The sequence below is a fragment of the Schistocerca nitens genome, chromosome 5, assembly GCF_023898315.1.
Source record: "Schistocerca nitens isolate TAMUIC-IGC-003100 chromosome 5, iqSchNite1.1, whole genome shotgun sequence".
Taxonomy (NCBI): Eukaryota; Metazoa; Arthropoda; class Insecta; order Orthoptera; family Acrididae; genus Schistocerca; species Schistocerca nitens.
In genome coordinates, this window is record NC_064618.1 from 740,700,981 (window position 1) to 740,719,937 (window position 18,957).

The 18,957-nt window shown below is 41.4% G+C and overlaps 1 protein-coding gene across 1 annotated transcript in view; it reads right to left on the reverse strand.

Moving 5' to 3' along the window:
* Window positions 1-12,016: 12,016 nt before the first annotated feature.
* The window catches only part of LOC126260144 (eukaryotic translation initiation factor 2-alpha kinase), a 220,521-nt gene continuing 213,580 nt past the window's right edge, over window positions 12,017-18,957 (reverse strand). Inside the window, exon 16 of the mRNA XM_049957398.1 lies at window positions 12,017-13,177. Within this exon, the coding sequence (XP_049813355.1) occupies window positions 12,971-13,177 (207 nt within the window). The 3' untranslated portion in view covers window positions 12,017-12,970. The remainder of the gene's footprint in view (window positions 13,178-18,957) is intronic.

An 18,957-nucleotide genomic window follows, 5' to 3' on the forward strand; every position in this document is an offset into this window, starting at 1 on the left:
ACGCACTAGCAAAAATTTGACACTTGCGCACTAACTCACACACACACACATACACACACATGGAAGGTCGCTGCGGGTCGCTACATCAGACCCTCGGCGGGAGCAGAGCGCCACCAGAAAACTTGCCGGGAAGTGCACATGAAGGCCAGATCTCGTGGTGCGTTGTGTTGCAGGAGCTGCTGGCGTAGTCGGTGCGGGTAACTGGGTCATTTCTGTTGCTCAGGTCAGCGCTGGAAAAGGCAATGAATGAGGCAGTAGTGGTCTCTGGGGGTGGCTCATGGAAAACGTAGGCCAGCTTGACACTGTCGACAGTGACAATGGTATGTTTCCTATTCAGGAGAATGTCCAATGTGTGGTCTCCTGTACTGACAACCTGGTGTGGACCAGTGTAGGCAGGTTGGGGAGCCGGTTTGATGCCGTCACTATGTAGCATCATTTGAGAGCACGAGCTGAGAGCCTTGTACATGAACAGCGGGCCAGTGCAGTGTCTGGATGGCTGTGTGGGGGCATATCTTCTGGATGTGCTCTCTCAGATGGCTAACGAGTGTAGAATGATCCATTTCTTCTCTTGGAACAGCTTTTACGAAATCACAGGGTAGTCTCAGCGTTTCCCCATATACTATCAACGCCGAGGAACCACCCAAGTAAGACGTTTGGTAAAGCCTCAGTCCACCCAGTCGCATGGCACATCAGGGCTGCTTTTAGGGTGTGATGCCATCATTCACCATTTCATTGCCTCCAGGGTGGTAGCTGGCTGTCCGAAGATGATTCATGCCGCAAGGTACTGACAGTTTTGTGAACAATTCAGACTCGAATTGTCTGCCTCTATTGGTGGTGATGTGAAGCAATATCCAATGTGACACAAAGGCATGCGTCAAGGTTTTGGCCAAGATATTATCTATTGGTACTGCTTACGGCCAACGAGTGAATCTGTCGAGTATGGTGAGCAGCTAGCGTTGGTTGTTCGAAAGCTGGAGCAGTCCAATGATGTCAGCGTGAACATATGCGAATCATACTGTGACATCGGGAAAATTACCTACTGGTGCCTGTATATGTCCACCAACTTTACTGCGTTGGCACTGGAGACAACACTTTGTCTACACTCTACAATACTTCTTTGCTCCCGGCCACATAAAGCGATCTAGTATCAGACAGAGCGTAGATCTCGTACCTGAGTGGCTCAGGGATTCGAATGCTTGCCGTCAGAAGTTCAGAGGCAGGTACGGACGTGGCTTGGCCGTGGTCACATCGCAATGCAGTTGTATGCCAGTGCCAGGAATGTCTACTGGTTGCACTTGCAATGAAGTCCGTGCATCTTGTAACAGGTCTTGCAGCTCTCGGTCTGACCTCTGTGCTTCTGCAAGTGCCACGCAGTCCAGTGTAGAGATGCTGCCGATGCGATATTGTCGACACTGGAAATGTGTTGAACATCTGTGATGAATTGGGCAGTGTATAGCAGTTGACTGTGTTACCTTGTCGAGCAGTTCAGATTATTTTGCCAAAAGGTGAATGTCAGCAAATTGTAGTCTGTAAATATTATGAAGCCGCGAGCCTTGACATGAGGACGAAAGTATTTGAAAGCCTCGTACATCGCCAGCAGTTCGCAGTCACATGCACCCCATCTCTTTTGCAAGGTGGTCAGCTTTTTAGAAAAGAAAGTTAGCAGCTGCCAGGCCTCATCAATGCATTGTTGAAGCACGCCTCCTATCGCTGTCTGGCTCACATCTACAACCACAGCCAACAGTGCATTTGGCTCGGGATGTACCTACAACCCACGTCTGCTATTGCTTGTTTTGTTTTCTCAAATGCCGCAATCATGTCATCCATCCAGGATTCCGCCAATAAAAGTTCGGCATGCCTAGGTAGCTCCACCGTGAGTCCATATGGCAAAGATGTCATCAGTGTATCTAAACCAAACCAGGAGCCGAAGACTTATCGATCCCAGGAAAGCCTCCTCCAAATGACCCATGAAAAGGTTGGCATAGACAGGAGCCAACCTGGTTCCCATTGTTGTGCCCCTGATCTGTTTGTATGTCTGCTTCTCAAAAGTAAAATAGTTGTTCATAAATATGAAGTTGCTTAACGTCATCACAAAAGATGTCATTGGTTTGGAATCAGGTGGGGAATGGTTGAGATAATGTTCAATGACACACAGACCATGTACATGGTGAACGTCAGTATGGTGCGATCTGGCATCAGTGGTGACAATGACAAGCAAGACATGTGGTAGGAATGGGATGAGCACAGATTTCAGACAATATATGAATTGGTTGATGTCTTTAATATAAGAGGGAAGTCTTTGCACTATAGGATGTAGTTGTTGATCAACTAAGCCAGATATATGATCAGTGGGTGCTTTGAAGCCAGCAACTATGGGATGGCCAGGGTGACTGGATTTATGGTCCCTTGGAACAATGTAAAAGGTGAGGGTTTGTGGTTTGGGTGGGATAAGAAGGATTGAGGTCTTAGTCCTGGTGTATCACAGCAATGGGATCTTAATGGCAGATGCTGTAGGCAGAAGTGTCAAAAAGCTTGCATAAACCATCACATACGTACTCTGGTTGGTCAAGTATCAGTGTAGTAGATCCTTGCCCACCAGGAGTCAATAGCTTTTTAGGGAATGAAGAGCACGGATTTCTTTTTAGGGTCATGTTGTAGGCCCTAAGAAAGAATTATGAGGCAACGCTGAATGTTGGGAATTCTTGGAATGTATGTAAGGGGTGATTTTGAGATAGTGCTGGTTGATCAAGTTGGGATTGTGACTAATACAGGTTAAGACAGGGTTCAATGTCAAGCTTGATCTTGGAAAGGTTTTTAGACTAGGTTGCAAAGTAAAATAGGTCCTTAACTAAACCAGCAGGATGAAATGCAGGTTTAGGGCTGAAAATGAGATCCTTGGATAATACAAATGATTCAGGAGGGGAGAGAACCTTAGATTAGAGGTTAACACTGTAGTGTTAGGGCTCGTTCTTGTGGTCATGGGTTACTGTAGCTTTGGGAGGCACTTTTGAGGGCTGGGAGATGTTAAGAAGCCTGGCCAAACCCAGGTTGTATGAGAGGAGTAGCAGTTGGTGTGGATGCATAGGGAGCTAGTGGGACAGGAATGGAAACACAGCTGTTGAAGTAGCGTAGGAGATTGGATAGCTTTTTGAGGTGAAGTCTGGCCTGTTGTTGCACTTTGATGTTGGCTTGGCAGATGATACCAACTAAGGAAATGTGAAGGGCAGATAACAGTAGGATTTTGTAGGATACATATGGTGGAGTGGAAATTGGCAGATGAGGTATATTACATCCAGAAAGAAGGACTTTCGGTGTCAGGCCTTTGCAGGTAACTCTCAGGATCAAGCAGCTTTCGAGAAACAGAATGTGTATGAAACAATATCGGAGTCTAAGTACTATAAATCACTGATCTTGTAACCCTGCCCACAAAATTCACTGCTGCTTTTTATCACTATGAACTTACTGACATTGGAGGCAAAAAACACATCAAATGTTGGTTAACTTATGCAGTACATACTACATTTCTTATTACCAAGTACTGCACCAAACACAAATTCTCCAGGCAATCAATGTGAACATGGTTCCATGCATCAGGTAAAATATATTTGATAGATAATCATCTGAAAACATTACAGTTGGTATTAGCGCATGTTGTTTGTGGACTTTCCTGGTGACCTGTTGGTCACTTGCAAAGTGAACATTGGTAAGTGTGGAAACATAGTACTATGAAAATTTCTCACACAAAATCTGCCCAGGGAGCTATAGTTAGCATGAACTACTGAGATTTAGAGAAAACTGACACTTTTATCGATAACAGACATAATGTGGTTCAATGTTCAAAGGTACACTATGTGATCAAAAGTAACCGGACACCCCCTACAACAAATGTTTTCCGTATTTGGTGCACTGTGCTGCCACCTACTGCCAGGTACTCCATATCGGTGACCTCAGTAGTCATTATTAAACATCGTGAGAGAGCAGAATGGGGCAATCCACGGAACTCACGGACTTTGAACGTGGTCAGGTGATATTGTGTCACTAGTGTCATACATCTGTATGCGATATTTCCACACTACTAAACATGCCTACGTCCACTGTTTCCATTGTGATAGTGAAGTGGAAACGTGTAGGGACACATACAGCACAAAAGCGTACAGGCCGACCTTGTCTGTTGATTGAGAGAGACTGCGGACAGTTGAGGAGGATCATCGACTGCATCACGATCCACTGCAAGTACTATGAGAGTTAGCTGGGAAGTTAGAAAACTTGGATTTCACGGTCAAGCGGCTGCTCAGAAGCCACACATCACACCAGTAAATTCCAAACAATGCCTCACTTGGTGTAAGGAGCATAAACATTGGACAATTGAACAGTGGAAAAACATTGTGTGGAGTGACGAGTCATGGTACACAATGTGGCGATCCGATGGCAGGGTGTGGGTATAGCGAATGCCCAGTGAACATCATCTGCCAGCGTGTGTATTGCCAACAGTAAAATTCGGAGGCAGTGGTGTCATGTTTTTCATGGAGGGGGCTTGCACCCCTTGTTGTTTTGCATGACACTATCACAGCACAGGCCTTGCTTCATTGATGTTTTAAGCATCTTCTTGCTTGCCAGTCTTGAAGAGCAATTCGGGGATGGGGGATTGCATCTTTCAACACAATCGAGCACCTGTTCATAATGTAAGGCCTGTAGCGGAGTGGTTACAAGACAATAACATCCCTGTAATGGACTGTCCTGCACAGAGTCCTGACCTGAATCCTACAGAACACCTTTGGCATGTTTTGGAACGCCGACTTTGTGCCAGGCCTCATCAACTGACATCAATACCTCTCCTCAGTGCAGCACTCCATGAATAATGAGCTGCCATTCCCTAAGAAACCTTCCAGCACCTGATTGAACATACGCCTGCAAGAGCAGAAGCTGTCCTCTAGGCTAAGGGTGGGCCAACACCATACTGAATTCCAGCATTACCGATGGAGGGTGCCACGAACTTGTGAGTCATTTTCAGCCAGGTGTTCAGATACTTTTGATCACATAATGTATATAATTTGACAAAGATTTAAGCCTCACAAGAACATGAGGTACTTTCATACCATCACTTATCAGAGATCACTGTAAAAAACATGTTGCGTCAAGGTGGTCTCTAGCCCATTTCCCTCATTAATTAAAAGATTTGGAACCCAAGACTGCATAAATAGTGCATTAGTTCGCTAAACATTCAGAGATATTTGCAATGAATTTCTCTGTAAAGTCTCTGTGAGTTGATTAGGTGCTTTTTTTAGCTCAGCTCCCCATAATTGTTTAAGATGGAGTTACATTATGTGATCTAAAGTATCTGGACACCCCCAAAAACATACGTTTTTCATATTAGGTGCATTGCGCTATCAGTTACTGCCATGTACTGCATATCAGCGACCTCAGTAGTCATTAGACATCGTGAGAGAGCAGAATGGGGTCCGTGGAACTCACGGACTTCAAACTTTGACAAGTGACTGGGTGTCACTTGTGTCATACGTCTGTACGCGAGATTTCCACACTCCTGAACATCCCTAGGTCCACTGTTTCCAATGTGCTAGTGAAGTGGAAACGTGGAGGGACATGTACAGCACAAAAGTGTACAGGCCTCCCTTGTCTGCTGACCGACAGAATCGCCAACAGATGAAGAGGGTCATAATGTGTAAAAGGCAGACATCTACCAGACCATCACACAGGATTCCAAACTGCATCAGGATCCACTGCAAGTACTATGATAGTTAGGCAGAAGGTGAGAAAACTTGGATTTCATGGTTGAGCTGCTGCTCATAAGCCACACACCATGACGGTAAATGCCAAACGATGCCTCCCTTGGTGTAAGGAGTGTAAACATTGGACAACGGAACAGAGGAAAAACGTGTTGAGTGACGAATCTCGGTACACAATGAGGCGATCCGATGGCAGGGTGTGGGTATGGCGAATGCCCGGTGAACATCATCTGCTAGTGTGTGTAGTGCCAACAGTAAAATTCGGAGGAGCTGGTGTGGTCACGTTTTTCATGGAGGGGGCTTGCACCCCTTGTTGTTTTGCATGGCACTATCACAGCACAGGCCTACAGTGATGTTTTAAGCATCTTCTTGCTTCCCACTGTTGAAGAGCAATTCAGGGGTGGTGACTGCATCTTTCAACATGATCGAGCACCTGTTCATAATGCACGGCCTGTGGCAGAGTGGTTACATGACAATAACATCCCTGTAATGGACTGGCCTGCACATAATCCTGTAGACATTTTTGGGATGTTTTGGAATGCCGAATTCGTGCCAGGCCTCACCAACTGACATCGATACCTCTCCTCAGTGCAGCATTCCATGAAGAATGGGCTGCCATTCCCTAAGAAACCTTCCAGCACCTGATTGGAAGTACGCCTGTGAGAGCAGAAGCTGTCATCTAGGCTAAAGGTGGCCCAACACCATATTGAATTCCAGTATTACCGATGGAGGGTGCCACGAACTTTTAGGTTATTTTCAGCCAGGTGTCCGCATACTTTTGATCACATAGTGTGTGAGTAGCGATGTTGCACAACACACTCTTCTGCGTACTGGGCTCGGTGCTGATAACTACTTGTCATTCTCTGGGCAATGAGTTTCAGCATAATGTCAGCTCCGAGGCATAATTTATTTCTCAGCTTTTATGGGGCTATCAGTTGTGAGATATGTCACAACACAGAAAGTTAGTGAATGTGTCCCTCAATGTTTGGCAGGTTTTGGAAAGGGGAAATCCACTGACACAATCTCAAAGATTGTCAAATCTCTTGCCCTTGTGTCTCATGAATAACTTAATTTATTCAGTGCTATGGCCTCATTGGTTTTATCACCATGGATCAATAGCAATTGGAAGACGACCAAGAATCTTTTCCCCTACAATATAGTTTTACCTGAATGTGCTGTTTGCATTGACACAACAGACTTCACTTCAAACATCTGCAACAGACATGTTACATTATACATTGTGTGCAGCTCTGCCATGTACTATTCACATTTATGTTTCAAGTCTGTAGTAATTTCAACTGAAATCATTAAAAGGTGTCATTTTATTCTTTCTACTGGTTCGGCATTGAATTTTACTGCACTCTTCATATTTTGAGCTGCTGTAGTTCAACATTTCCCGGTAGCAAGGCCAGTTGTATATTTGTTGTGGAGGATGTGCTGTTACCTATTAAACATATAAATTAATTTATGTGTGTGTGTGTGTGTGTGTGTGTGTGTGTGTGTGTGTGTGTGTGTGTGTGTGTAACTGAAACTGAAAACACAGGCCACTTATTATAAGAGTAAAAAACTGAACTTGCTAGACAATGTCAGTTAGTTTCAACATTTTCTTTGAATGATATTAGGTTGCTGCTAAGTGGAACACAACATAGTGTTTTATAACAAATTTATCCAGTTAGTGTCTTGGTAAATAGGTAAAGTGGGACTATGGTTGAGATGATGCCAAACCCATATTCAGGAACAGTGTCCAGTCATCCTGATTTTGATGTCCATACATTCCATCAACTTAAGGGTTTGTTTCCAGAGTGAAATTTTCACTCTGCAGCAGAGTGTGCAACTATATAAAAAAATGTTTCATATCAGCACACACTCCACTGCAGAGTGAAAATTTCATTCTGCAAACAATCCCCAGGCTGTGACTAAGCCATATTTCCACAATATCTTTTCTTCCAGGAGTGCTAGCTCTGAAATGTTCACAGGAGAGCTTCTGTTAAGTTTGGAAGGTAGGAGACCTGATACTGGCAGAATTAAAGCTGTGAGGACGGGTCGCGAGTTGTGCTTGTGTAGTTCAGCCGGTAGAGCACTTGCCCATGAAAGGCAAAGGTCCCGAGTTTGAGTCTCTGTCCAGCACACAGTTTTAACCTGCCAGTAAGTTTAATAACTTGGAAGTTACACTTTCTGCCACAAATGTGAAGTACCCAGAAGGGGAGGAGGAAATAAAATAAAACTTCATGGGTTGAAAGGGTATGTGAACTTATTTCAGTGATTACATAGGGCAGTATGAACCCAGTTATCAGGCTGAAAGTACTCTGTCCTGGTGCATGAATGAATCAGTATGATGTCATAAAGCTATTGTACACTCTGGTGAGGCACACTGACCCATAGTAGCTGTAATTTGTCCTTAACTGGATATTGGCAATGGGATGGTGGTGTTGTCCAAGTTGGTCACACACGTCCTTTCGGGGACAGATCTTGGAATCTCACTGGCCACAGAAGTACTTCAACATCACTTATACAGTTTATAGACAAACATGCTTCGTGTGGACAGGCATTGTCCTGTTGCAAAATGGTGACTTGATAATGTCACTTGAGAGGAAAAATATAAGGCAACAGGATGTCCATGATGTACCATTTTGCTGTCAGAGTTCCCTCAGTCACTATCAGCTCCAATCTTAAGTAATACCTGATGACTTTCCATACAATGACACTAAAAGTAACACCACTGTGCCTCTCCAAAACATCGGAAGAACAGGACTTCTCCCCAAGTTGCCACCATACTCAGTGATGGTTGTCATCCAGGTTAGTGTAAAGCCAGAATTCATCACTGAACACTATGTGATACCATTAATCAGCAGTCCATGGTTCCCAGTCATGGCACCATTTTAAATGAAGCTTTTTGTGAAGTGGTATTAATGGCAACATATGCACATGATGGTAACACCCTAGTCCGGCTGCTGCCAGTAATGCTAGACAATACAGAATGTTGCAGGCCATCCATTACTCATTTTCGGTTGGTGGGCGTAGATGTGAAGGGAATGCAGTACGCTTGGTGCACAGTACGGAAATCCTCCTGTGTAGTTGTCAGATGTGGTCGACCAGAACCTTGATGGTATACTGCCCTCGCCTTCCCATGCATTCCAACACTGGGCTACTGTTACATCTTCATGCCCCAGAAGTCTGGGTATTGTATGATTTAATCAGTTGACCAAATGGAGACCAACAAGGCCCCTTTCAACTCTCGTCTCTTGCTGATAATGCTGTATTACACGAGTATGCAGCATCTCCATGTCTTTCACAGTGATCACTCAACATCTCAGTCCCATGGCATTAAAACATTTATCCAGAATATTTGGAAATGTATTAGCTTATTCTGTTTAACATAAATTAAGCAAAATTAACAAACTTTCTCTACAGAAGCATTTGACAGTGAGGTAATTCTTGTGTACATAGTGGTATTCATGGATTTAAATGTACTTTACTTAAATGATTACATTGATGCTTGTGCATCGTACAGGATTCACACAGCCAAATTACTAAACTTTTTCTTCTTTCTTGGAAGACAGAAGTTCAAGAATATGAAGTTTTGTTTAATCAACTGCCAGAGATGCAAGTTTACAGCATACAGAATACACAGGCTATAGTGCTGATGTCACTACCACACTACAAACTCAGCTTATGTCTGATTAGACTTGTAAACCTAAAATATTTATTACATGTTCTGTATCATTCACTAATAAAGCTATGCAAGATAATACTTTTTATTTAATTGAGCTCCACTGAACTCCTCTCAAACCACATGAGAAAGGCACTTGTTATACCGATAGAAACTGCTGTTCTCTAACACTATTATTATTATTATTATTATTATTTATTTGGAATTATATGTAATTCTTGAACTGTCTAATGAAACTTCTTTGCTATCAAGATTCACAAACAAGATATACACTTTTTTGTGTTAATATAAGTAACATGAAATTTTCTCAGTTTGAACACACTATACATTCAGGTAAAAAAAAATATGCATGAATTACTGTTAAGAAAATTTGACTGTCCTGAGAAGACTGGTAGGCCATTAATACATAAATAATAATGATGTGATGCTGATGAATGCTTATGAAGTATGAGTTATATTGGCAGAAACAGTGAAATTGTTAAGCACAGTTTATCTTAAACAAACTAGGTACGCTGTCTTCAGGGAATGTAATGACTGCCTCTTAATTATTATTCTCGAATCAGAAACATACAAATTTTCAGTAGCCATACAGATCAATAAATATGTACATATGTATACACACACACAAATTGTATTTATATTACATGTGCCCAGTACTTTGCAACCTCCAAGGCGTTTGGAGTGGCTTGCTGGAGATCAATCTTCGTGCAGGATGTAGGGCACAAAAGGCACTGGAGCATGTGGCTTGTTCTTGTCCACAATCACAGGACGTATCTTCTGTTATGAAGCCCCATCTCTTCAGGTTGTCTCTGGATCGTCCAACTCCTGATCGTAATCTGTTTAAAGATTTCCACACCAGCCAGCTCTCGTTGTGTCCCGGTGGTAGTTCTTCAGCTTCTGGCATCTGCAGGTGAGGCGTCGACTTCTTCCATAACTCCAGCCTTGCCTTCTCTGGTGAAATCATAGTCAAAAATTTTTTACTGTATTTTTCTGCCTCAGGTATCATGAATGATACAATGATTTCTCTGCTCAGCACTTCAATACAGCAGATATCACAGTAATACTGAACCATTAATTTCCTATTTATTTCACACTGTGCACGGATATAATGACGTTACTTCACTCCTTGTCAATTATCATTCTCAGGACTGAGCGTACCATTGCAGATAAATGTCACCACTCAACACCTCAAGATTTATGATGTAGTAATTGTGTACTGTGAATTGAGACCTGCTAGAGGACTTAAAGAATTATTATTAGATTTTTAGTTTTTGTATTACAGCCTGTATCACATCTGCGAACTTTTGTAAATAGAGAGCAATTAGTAACTGCTTTCCTTTAATTTAGTATTAGAGACGTGTTTAACAAACTTAATGTGAGCCAGTCAATATTTTATGTTCTCTGTAGACGCTGTTATACCACTCAGGCATTAAAAATTATACGTGAACCTTCTGTATTTTCAGAACTGACCAACCCAAGAAAGCACTGAAATGTGATTGTTAATCCAAAGGATTGATAATATAGTTTCTTAAATTCATTCATCAAAATCACAGCTTAACAAACCAAAGCAATCTATATACACACTCCACAAGCCAGAATGCAGTGCATGGTGGAGAGCAGTTTGTACCACTGCTAGTCATTCTGTTTTCTGTTCTACTTGGAAATTCAGTGAAGGAAAAACAACTGTCTATATACTTCCATATGGGCCCTGATTTCCCTTATCTTTTTCTCATGGTCCATATGCAAGATGTACGTTGATATCAGTACATATTCAAGATGTCTATTGGTCTTAGTACAATTGCACTGCAATCCGTGTCAGATACAAGTTGTCTAAACGTTTTCAACGGCATTTTGCAAGAAGAATGTCTTCTTCCCTCCAGCAATTCCCATTTAAGCTCACGGAGCATTTACATAACATGCCTGAGTTGACCGTACCTGTTGTCGTCATTGTGGTGGCGGCGGCGGCAGTGGAGGAGGTAGTCTTCAGTCCAAAGGCTGGTTTGATGCAACTACCCATGATAGTCTGTCCTGTGCAAGCTTCAATTTCATCTCCCCCTACCCCACCATTTCCTTCCATTACCAAATTGATGATTCATCGATGCCTCAGGATGTGTTATTTAAGGATCCCTACTGGTAACAAATCTCAGTCTCACAGCATGCCTCTGAATTACTGAATTATTCACAAATTAGCCACACTACATACAACTGAACAAAGCCACAATTTACAGAGTGCAGTAACCACTGCAACTAAAGCAGTGAGAATCTGCAAAGATACTTTCACAACTAATTTAGAGCACTCCATTTTCATAGTATGAACAATTCTGCCCAACCCTTAGCCTACTATCCCTCTCACTCCCTGCCTCAGCCTCCTCCTCATTCCCACCACCCAGACTGCTCCTCCCATCAAGCACAGCTGCTGTACGCAGACCAGCCTCAGTGGCCAGAGACAGTTGTTGTTCAAAATAATGCATGCTGAAGAAAATCCAGAAAGTAGAATGTATATGTTGAGCCAAAGGAAACACAAGATGAAATATTTAGACTAGTCTATTTACTTATCCAAATTTTATTCACTGCATTTGATGCAATACATCATCAAAATAATTTACTCATTAAAAAAAAAAAAAAAAATATGTTTTTGAACAAACCAATGTGTGTGTCAGTCAGAGGATAGTTTAAGTGAAATGACTTGTTCTTAAAGCTTGCTGTTGCTGAAGCAAATCCAGCTATTAAGTACTAAAAGATCTAATTTATTGTGACTGTTTGCTTTTACCAAATTAAAATTATAGCAACCATACGAAATAACATTCAACGAAGCATGGAAAAACAGAAGATAGGTAACTGTGAAAATCAACTTTTATGTTATCCAACTGTTCTGAAGGCGGTAAGATAGTGAGCAAAAGAGGCACTCACACTCTTTTTGCAATTAGCAAAATCTTAGACAAGAATGATCTGATGGCTTTAGAACGCATTACTTTTCCCTCAAAACAACTACCAGTTGTATTTGGTGGTATCTATCTGTCCTATAGGAGCATGGCAGACGAATTTTAAGTGAAAAGGATGCTGCTTCTCAGCTGCACACACAAATACAAAAACTGTAAGTATTAAACAAAAAGTAATACACAACAATACTGATGCACAAACTGCAGTGCTGTTTTGGCACTTAATGACAATGGAATGTAAAACAACTCAGACCAGCTGAATACAACTAAACAGTCTTGTTTATCGAATGTGACATAGCCCATATCATTTGAGACTGTTCTCATAATGTTGACAGTGAGGGAAGGCACATTATGACTTGGTTATGCAATGCAAAGTTCTCCGATTTCCTCGTGAGGATTTAGCACTTAGTAGATTTCTCGTACTGTCACTCATGCAACCTTGCACAATTTCTCTGTGTAAAATAGTTTCTAAAATCTTGGGCAGCTATTTTCCTACAAAAATATATACAAAAAGTATATATACACTATTTACAGCAGTTTTGCTTATCTAGTACTTGCAGAACATTTAAATAAGGAAGTCGTAATAACAGTTTTTCAGACCACGCACAACTACAGTACTAGGTAACATCCCACGACTCCACACTGGAACTATTAGAAAATGATTTAGTTTTCATCCGAGAAGGTAAACTGAAATGTAAGGCATCATCTCCACTAGCTGGCCATCTTCCTTCTGAGAACTTGTCAAGCGGTGGTCGAGCCCTTATTCCAAATGTTGTTGGTCGCTCTTCAGGTATGTGGGATAACATAAGTTGTAACAGCATGTACTGAAACAATAAACAGCAGTATCTTTTACTACTTCATTTAGAAACTATTCTCTGTCAAATGTAACACTGACTTAAGGGGGAGTTTTTTTGGAGTCTTTCATCTAAGAAATTTCTGAATTTGCCAATTAATGAGATTGTCACTACGGAAAGTTCCAAAAAGATTGTAATAAGAGTTCATTAGACATGCTTTCACATGAAATGAAAATGAATTCCACAGATATTACTTAACTGATATCACTATTAATAACAGTCAAATGAATATGAGAAATATATGTCTACATGACAGGAGGCACTATTAAAAGGTGAAAGGTAAACCTTTTGCCACCTTTCTGATCCTGGGCCTCATTTGTTATGTAGGGGTGGGGGTTGGGGGGATATACACTCCTGGAAATGGAAAAAAGAACACATTGACACCAGTGTGTCAGACCCACCATACTTGCTCCGGACACTGCGAGAGGGCTGTACAAGCAATGATCACACGCACGGCACAGCGGACACACCAGGAACCGCGGTGTTGGCCGTCGAATGGCGCTAGCTGCGCAGCATTTGTGCACCGCCGCCGTCAGTGTCAGCCAGTTTGCCGTGGCATACGGAGCTCCATCGCAGTCTTTAACACTGGTAGCATGCCGTGACAGCGTGGACGTGAACCGTATCTGCAGTTGACGGACTTTGAGCGAGGGTGTATAGTGGGCATGCGGGAGGCCGGGTGGACGTACCGCCGAATTGCTCAACACGTGGGGCGTGAGGTCTCCACAGTACATCGATGTTGTCGCCAGTGGTCGGCGGAAGGTGCACGTGCCCGTCGACCTGGGACCGGACCGCAGCGACGCACGGATGCACGCCAAGACCGTAGGATCCTACGCAGTGCCGTAGGGGACCGCACCGCCACTTCCCAGCAAATTAGGGACACTGTTGCTCCTGGGGTATCGGCGAGGACCATTCGCAACCGTCTCCATGAAGCTGGGCTACGGTCCCGCACACCGTTAGGCCGTCTTCCGCTCACGCCCCAACATCGTGCAGGGACAATGAATTCACGGTGTTCTTATTTCAATTTCCAGGAGTGTGTGTCTATATATATATATATATATATATATATATGTTTAAATCTTTTTTGTTTATAAATCTGGATAGGGAAAAGCATCCAGTGCACAGTTTTAATAGTACAAGTTGGTATCACAAGTAAGTACAAAAGAACAATGGCATGTGAGCGATCAACAAGAGCCGGAAGTTACACAGTAAAATAGCAAATAAAATGGATTTACCAATTATAGTGAATGTTCAGTAAGTGGGTGAACAGGAATTTTAATTGATTTTTATGGGCAATATATGTCTGCTTGTGTCTGTTATGTGCGGATGGATGTGTGTGTGTGTGTGTGTGTGTGTGTCCTTACCCTCTCCCTTAAAACCCACATCCTTTCGTCTTTCCCTCTCCTTCCCTCTTTCCTGATGAAGCAACCGTGGGTTGCGAAAGCTTGAAATTTGTGTGTGTGTGTGTGTGTCCTTACCCTCTCCCTTAAAACCCACATCCTTTCGTCTTTCCCTTTCCTTCCCTCTTTCCTGATGAAGCAACCGTGGGTTGCGAAAGCTTGAAATTTGTGTGTGTGTGTGTGTGTGTTTGTTATTGTTTCTATCAACGTACCAACGCTTTCGCTTGGTAAGTTACAGAATCTTTGTTTTTAGATATATTTTTCCCACCTGGAATGTTTCCCCTCACACACACACACACACACACACACACACACACACACATATATATATATATATATATATATATATATATATATATATATATATATAGGGAAACATTCCACCCTCTCCCTTAAAACCCACATCCTTTCGTCTTTCCCTTTCCTTCCCTCTTTCCTGATGAAGCAACCGTGGGTTGCGAAAGCTAGAATTTTGTGTGTATGTTTGTGTTTGTTTGTGTGTCTATCGACGTGCCAGCGCTTTCGTTTGGTAAGTCACATCATCTTTGTTTTTAGATATATTTTTTCCCACGTGGAATGTTTCCTATAGAAGGAAACATTCCACGTGGGAAAAAATATATGTTTCCTATAGAAGGAAACATTCCACGTGGGAAAAAATATATCTAAAAACAAAGATGATGTGACTTACCAAACGAAAGCGCTGGCACGTTGATAGACACACAAACAAACACAAACACACACACAAAATTCTAGCTTTCGCAACCAACTGTTGCCTCGTCAGGAAAGAGGGAAGGAGAGGGAAAGATGAAAGGATGTGGGTTTTAAGGGAGAGGGTAAGGAGTCATTCCAACCCCGGGAGCGGAAAGACTTACCTTAGGGGGATTATTCTGTCCCATGCTTGTCATCATGAAACATTTCTTCAGCATACTTATAATTAAGTTGCCATTTCCACAGAAATGTGATGGTTTTTTGAAGTTTATCACATGCTGAAAATTTTTTTCCCCCTAAGGTAAGTCTTTCCGCTCCCAGGATTGGAATGACTCCTTACCCTCTCCCTTAAAACCCACATCCTTTCGTCTTTCCCTCTCCTTCCCTCTTTCCTGACGAGGCAACAGTTGGTTGCGAAAGCTAGAATTTTGTGTGTATGTTTGGGTTTGTTTGTGTGTCTATCGACGTGCCAGCGCTTTCGTTTGGTAAGTCACATCATCTTTGTTTCTAGATATATATAATAGAGGGAAACATTCCACGTGGGGAAAATATATCTAAAAACAAAGATTCTGTAACTTATATTATTACATGATCTAATACAGTCGCTACATTTACTCTTTGATATCAATTTTTTATGGCATTATTAATTATGTGATGATTATTCTGTCCCATGCTTGTCATCATGAAACATTTCTTCAGCATACTTATAATTAAGTTGCCATTTCCACAGAAATGTGATGGTTTTTTGAAGTTTATCACATGCTGAAAATTTTTTTTGCTTGCTATTAAATGCTATGCAGATTCAATAGAAGTATACAAGTAGCTCCCAAGAATGCATCACCACATAGTGTTCAACCTTGATTAGGGGTTTTCCTTTCTACAACATCTATTTCTTGATTTCATGGAAAATACAGATGTAACTCTTTCTTCCACCCTTGTTGACTGTTGTCTGTGACCGAGACATTTTTCTCTTTCTGAGGTAATGGAGGCTCACACGTGGATATGCTGGTGAAAAGGCTTTGAGATTCACTCAAGAGTACTATATTTACTCGAATCTAAGCCGCACTGGAATCTAAGCCGCACATGAAATTTGAGACTCGAAATTCATGGGGAGAGAAAAGTTTTAGAAAATCGAAACAAAGCTGGTCCATTGTAACATGAGACACAATTTAGGTCGATTGGATGAAGATACAGCTACAGTAGTTTGGTTTGAGTTGTAAGCTTAACAGTTAAGCTTTACCAAGTAGCCATTGCTATGTGTCAGGCGCTCAGTCCTTATTTGTTCGGGTACCCTTCCTTTTTCACGTGCTTCGTCTGGTTTGAATCGATTGCTTATTTTGCTTTGATCTGATAAGTGCCGTTCTCTTTGTTATAGGTGTTTATGTTACACTAAGCTGAAAATGCATTATTGTACTGTGTAATGCAATGTTTGTCTCATCCTGATAATGAGTGTTTACGACCTGTCGCCGCTCGCGGCATGGCTTGCTTTTGTGCGCGCTACCGCAGCTTACAATTAAAAAAAGCAAAACAATGGCAAGAGACTGCTATTTGTTGTTACTTACACTGCTGCTGTATTTGATAATGATCAACAAGAACCAAATAATAGACTGTGTATGATAGAAGATGTTCTGAACGAGAGTTTAGCGAAAATTTTTCTCCGTTTGAAAATCTTTGCAGACTCCTCTTTAGTACATTACATTCTGCACACAAATTAGTGTCATCTTACACTTAAAAATCTAGTCAGTTGTCGTGCTTCATTTCTTCTAACTGTATCACTATTCAGCATAAGAATAATATGAATATAAACATGATATGATGTGTATATTCTTCCGCGTTTGCTGTTGTCTCATTCTAGTTTCGTAGTTTATTAGGCAGACAGGATTTAAATGAGATAGCAGCAAACACGAAAGAATACATGGCATAATGTTTACATTCTTCTATCTTTTCTTTTAATTTATTTACTGACACAGAGGTTTTGGCGCCAGTATTTATCTTTGTGCCTGCGAAGCATGCCTGTGTAGCGTTACATATATTCGACGGCAGAAGTAAGTTGTGACGGCACCTACCAACATTTTTCAGAACTTCCGCTTTCTTTGCACTCAATTCTAAGCCGCAGGCGGTTTTTTTTTATTATAAAAAACGGGAAAAAAAGTGCGGCTTAGATTCGAGTAAATACGGTATAGGATTTTTTTAAAATGCTATTGTATACTAGATTCTGGGTAGTGTGCTGTTGTTGGCTATGATATTGTTTCATGATGTGTTTGTTGCCTGAACCAATGCATTTGTTTGTTCTGTACGGATGTGATTCCAATGATAGTAATATTGTCTTCTATAAACTCAGCATTGCTCCAATTCTATTTATGAAAGCATCGAAGGTTATCTTTATGTAAGTCCAACCCCTGGTTTTATGAGTGAAAGTTGTGAGTCATCCTGAAGACTGACATAATTTGCATTTTTCGACCTCAAGCCTGTTTCTCAATAATCTTTTGAGAAGAAACCACTATGTACAGCCACCTGTATGATAGGGGTGATAGTAAATCTGCATTCTTTGTGTAGTAAATCTGCATTCTTTGTGTAATTCAGTGTATCCTGCTGTGTTTCCAATTGTGAAATGGACAATGAGGCTTGTGTACACTGTCCAGTTTGTCAGATACACCTTAAAGCTAAGATTGTGTGTGGGTGGCCACTTTATGGCTAGAAGGTTTCTCAGCACAGGAAGTTGATCACTGAATTTGTATACCACCACAACATCATCATTTAAATTTTGAGCTGCTGTGAGTATGGCACAACATACTGAAGATCTGTCTCTTATGGTTGACTCCAATTAAAAAAAAAAATCAGCTGAAGACTGCTACCTACAACTTTGGCTCATAAGTAACACAAGGACTGTGGGACAGTTCTGTAATCTGCCTTTTTGGAGAGGTCTGACAATCCAAACAGTACACAATCACCTCCACAGCAATAAACAACTGGGTGTTCCCAATGTAGACAGTTTTTCTATGTCCTTTCATGTGCTCAGCCAGTTTAGTGGCGGTTATTATTTTACAAAATGCTGTGCACTGAACGCACATTAGCTGGTAAACAACAAGCATAGTTTTCCTTGTTTCTCTGCCTTCAATGTTTTTAATGATTTTGAAGTAAGAACAATTACAGGGATTGGAGGTTGAGAGTAGGGATATGATCTGCAAATGTCATATAGTTTTAAACCGCTCCTAGACATCACTAATATTGCACAATATTTCCAGATGCACAATAATACTGAGAACATCAAAACTTTGGGAATATGTTGCACTGCCTGGAAAATTTGTGCCATCTGTGGACAGTATTAATATCCTTGTCTACTGCTTTGTACACAGGCCATAGAGGTTAGGTTATTTGTTGTTGTTGTATTATTATTAGAACACACTGAAATGTATAACTGTTTGCATCTTGGGATGTTAGGGCATATCAACATGAAAACAGAAGTGGTTTAGAATGATGAATCAGATGATCTGTTGGTCACAAAGTATACGAAATGGTCACAAAAAAACATGTTTTTAAGAAATTTAATTAATGCGAAGTTATAAATAAAAGTATATATAGATATTTATTTCTGTGTACACGTTAATACCCGAATATAATACTTTAGTGCATTAATTATTGCAT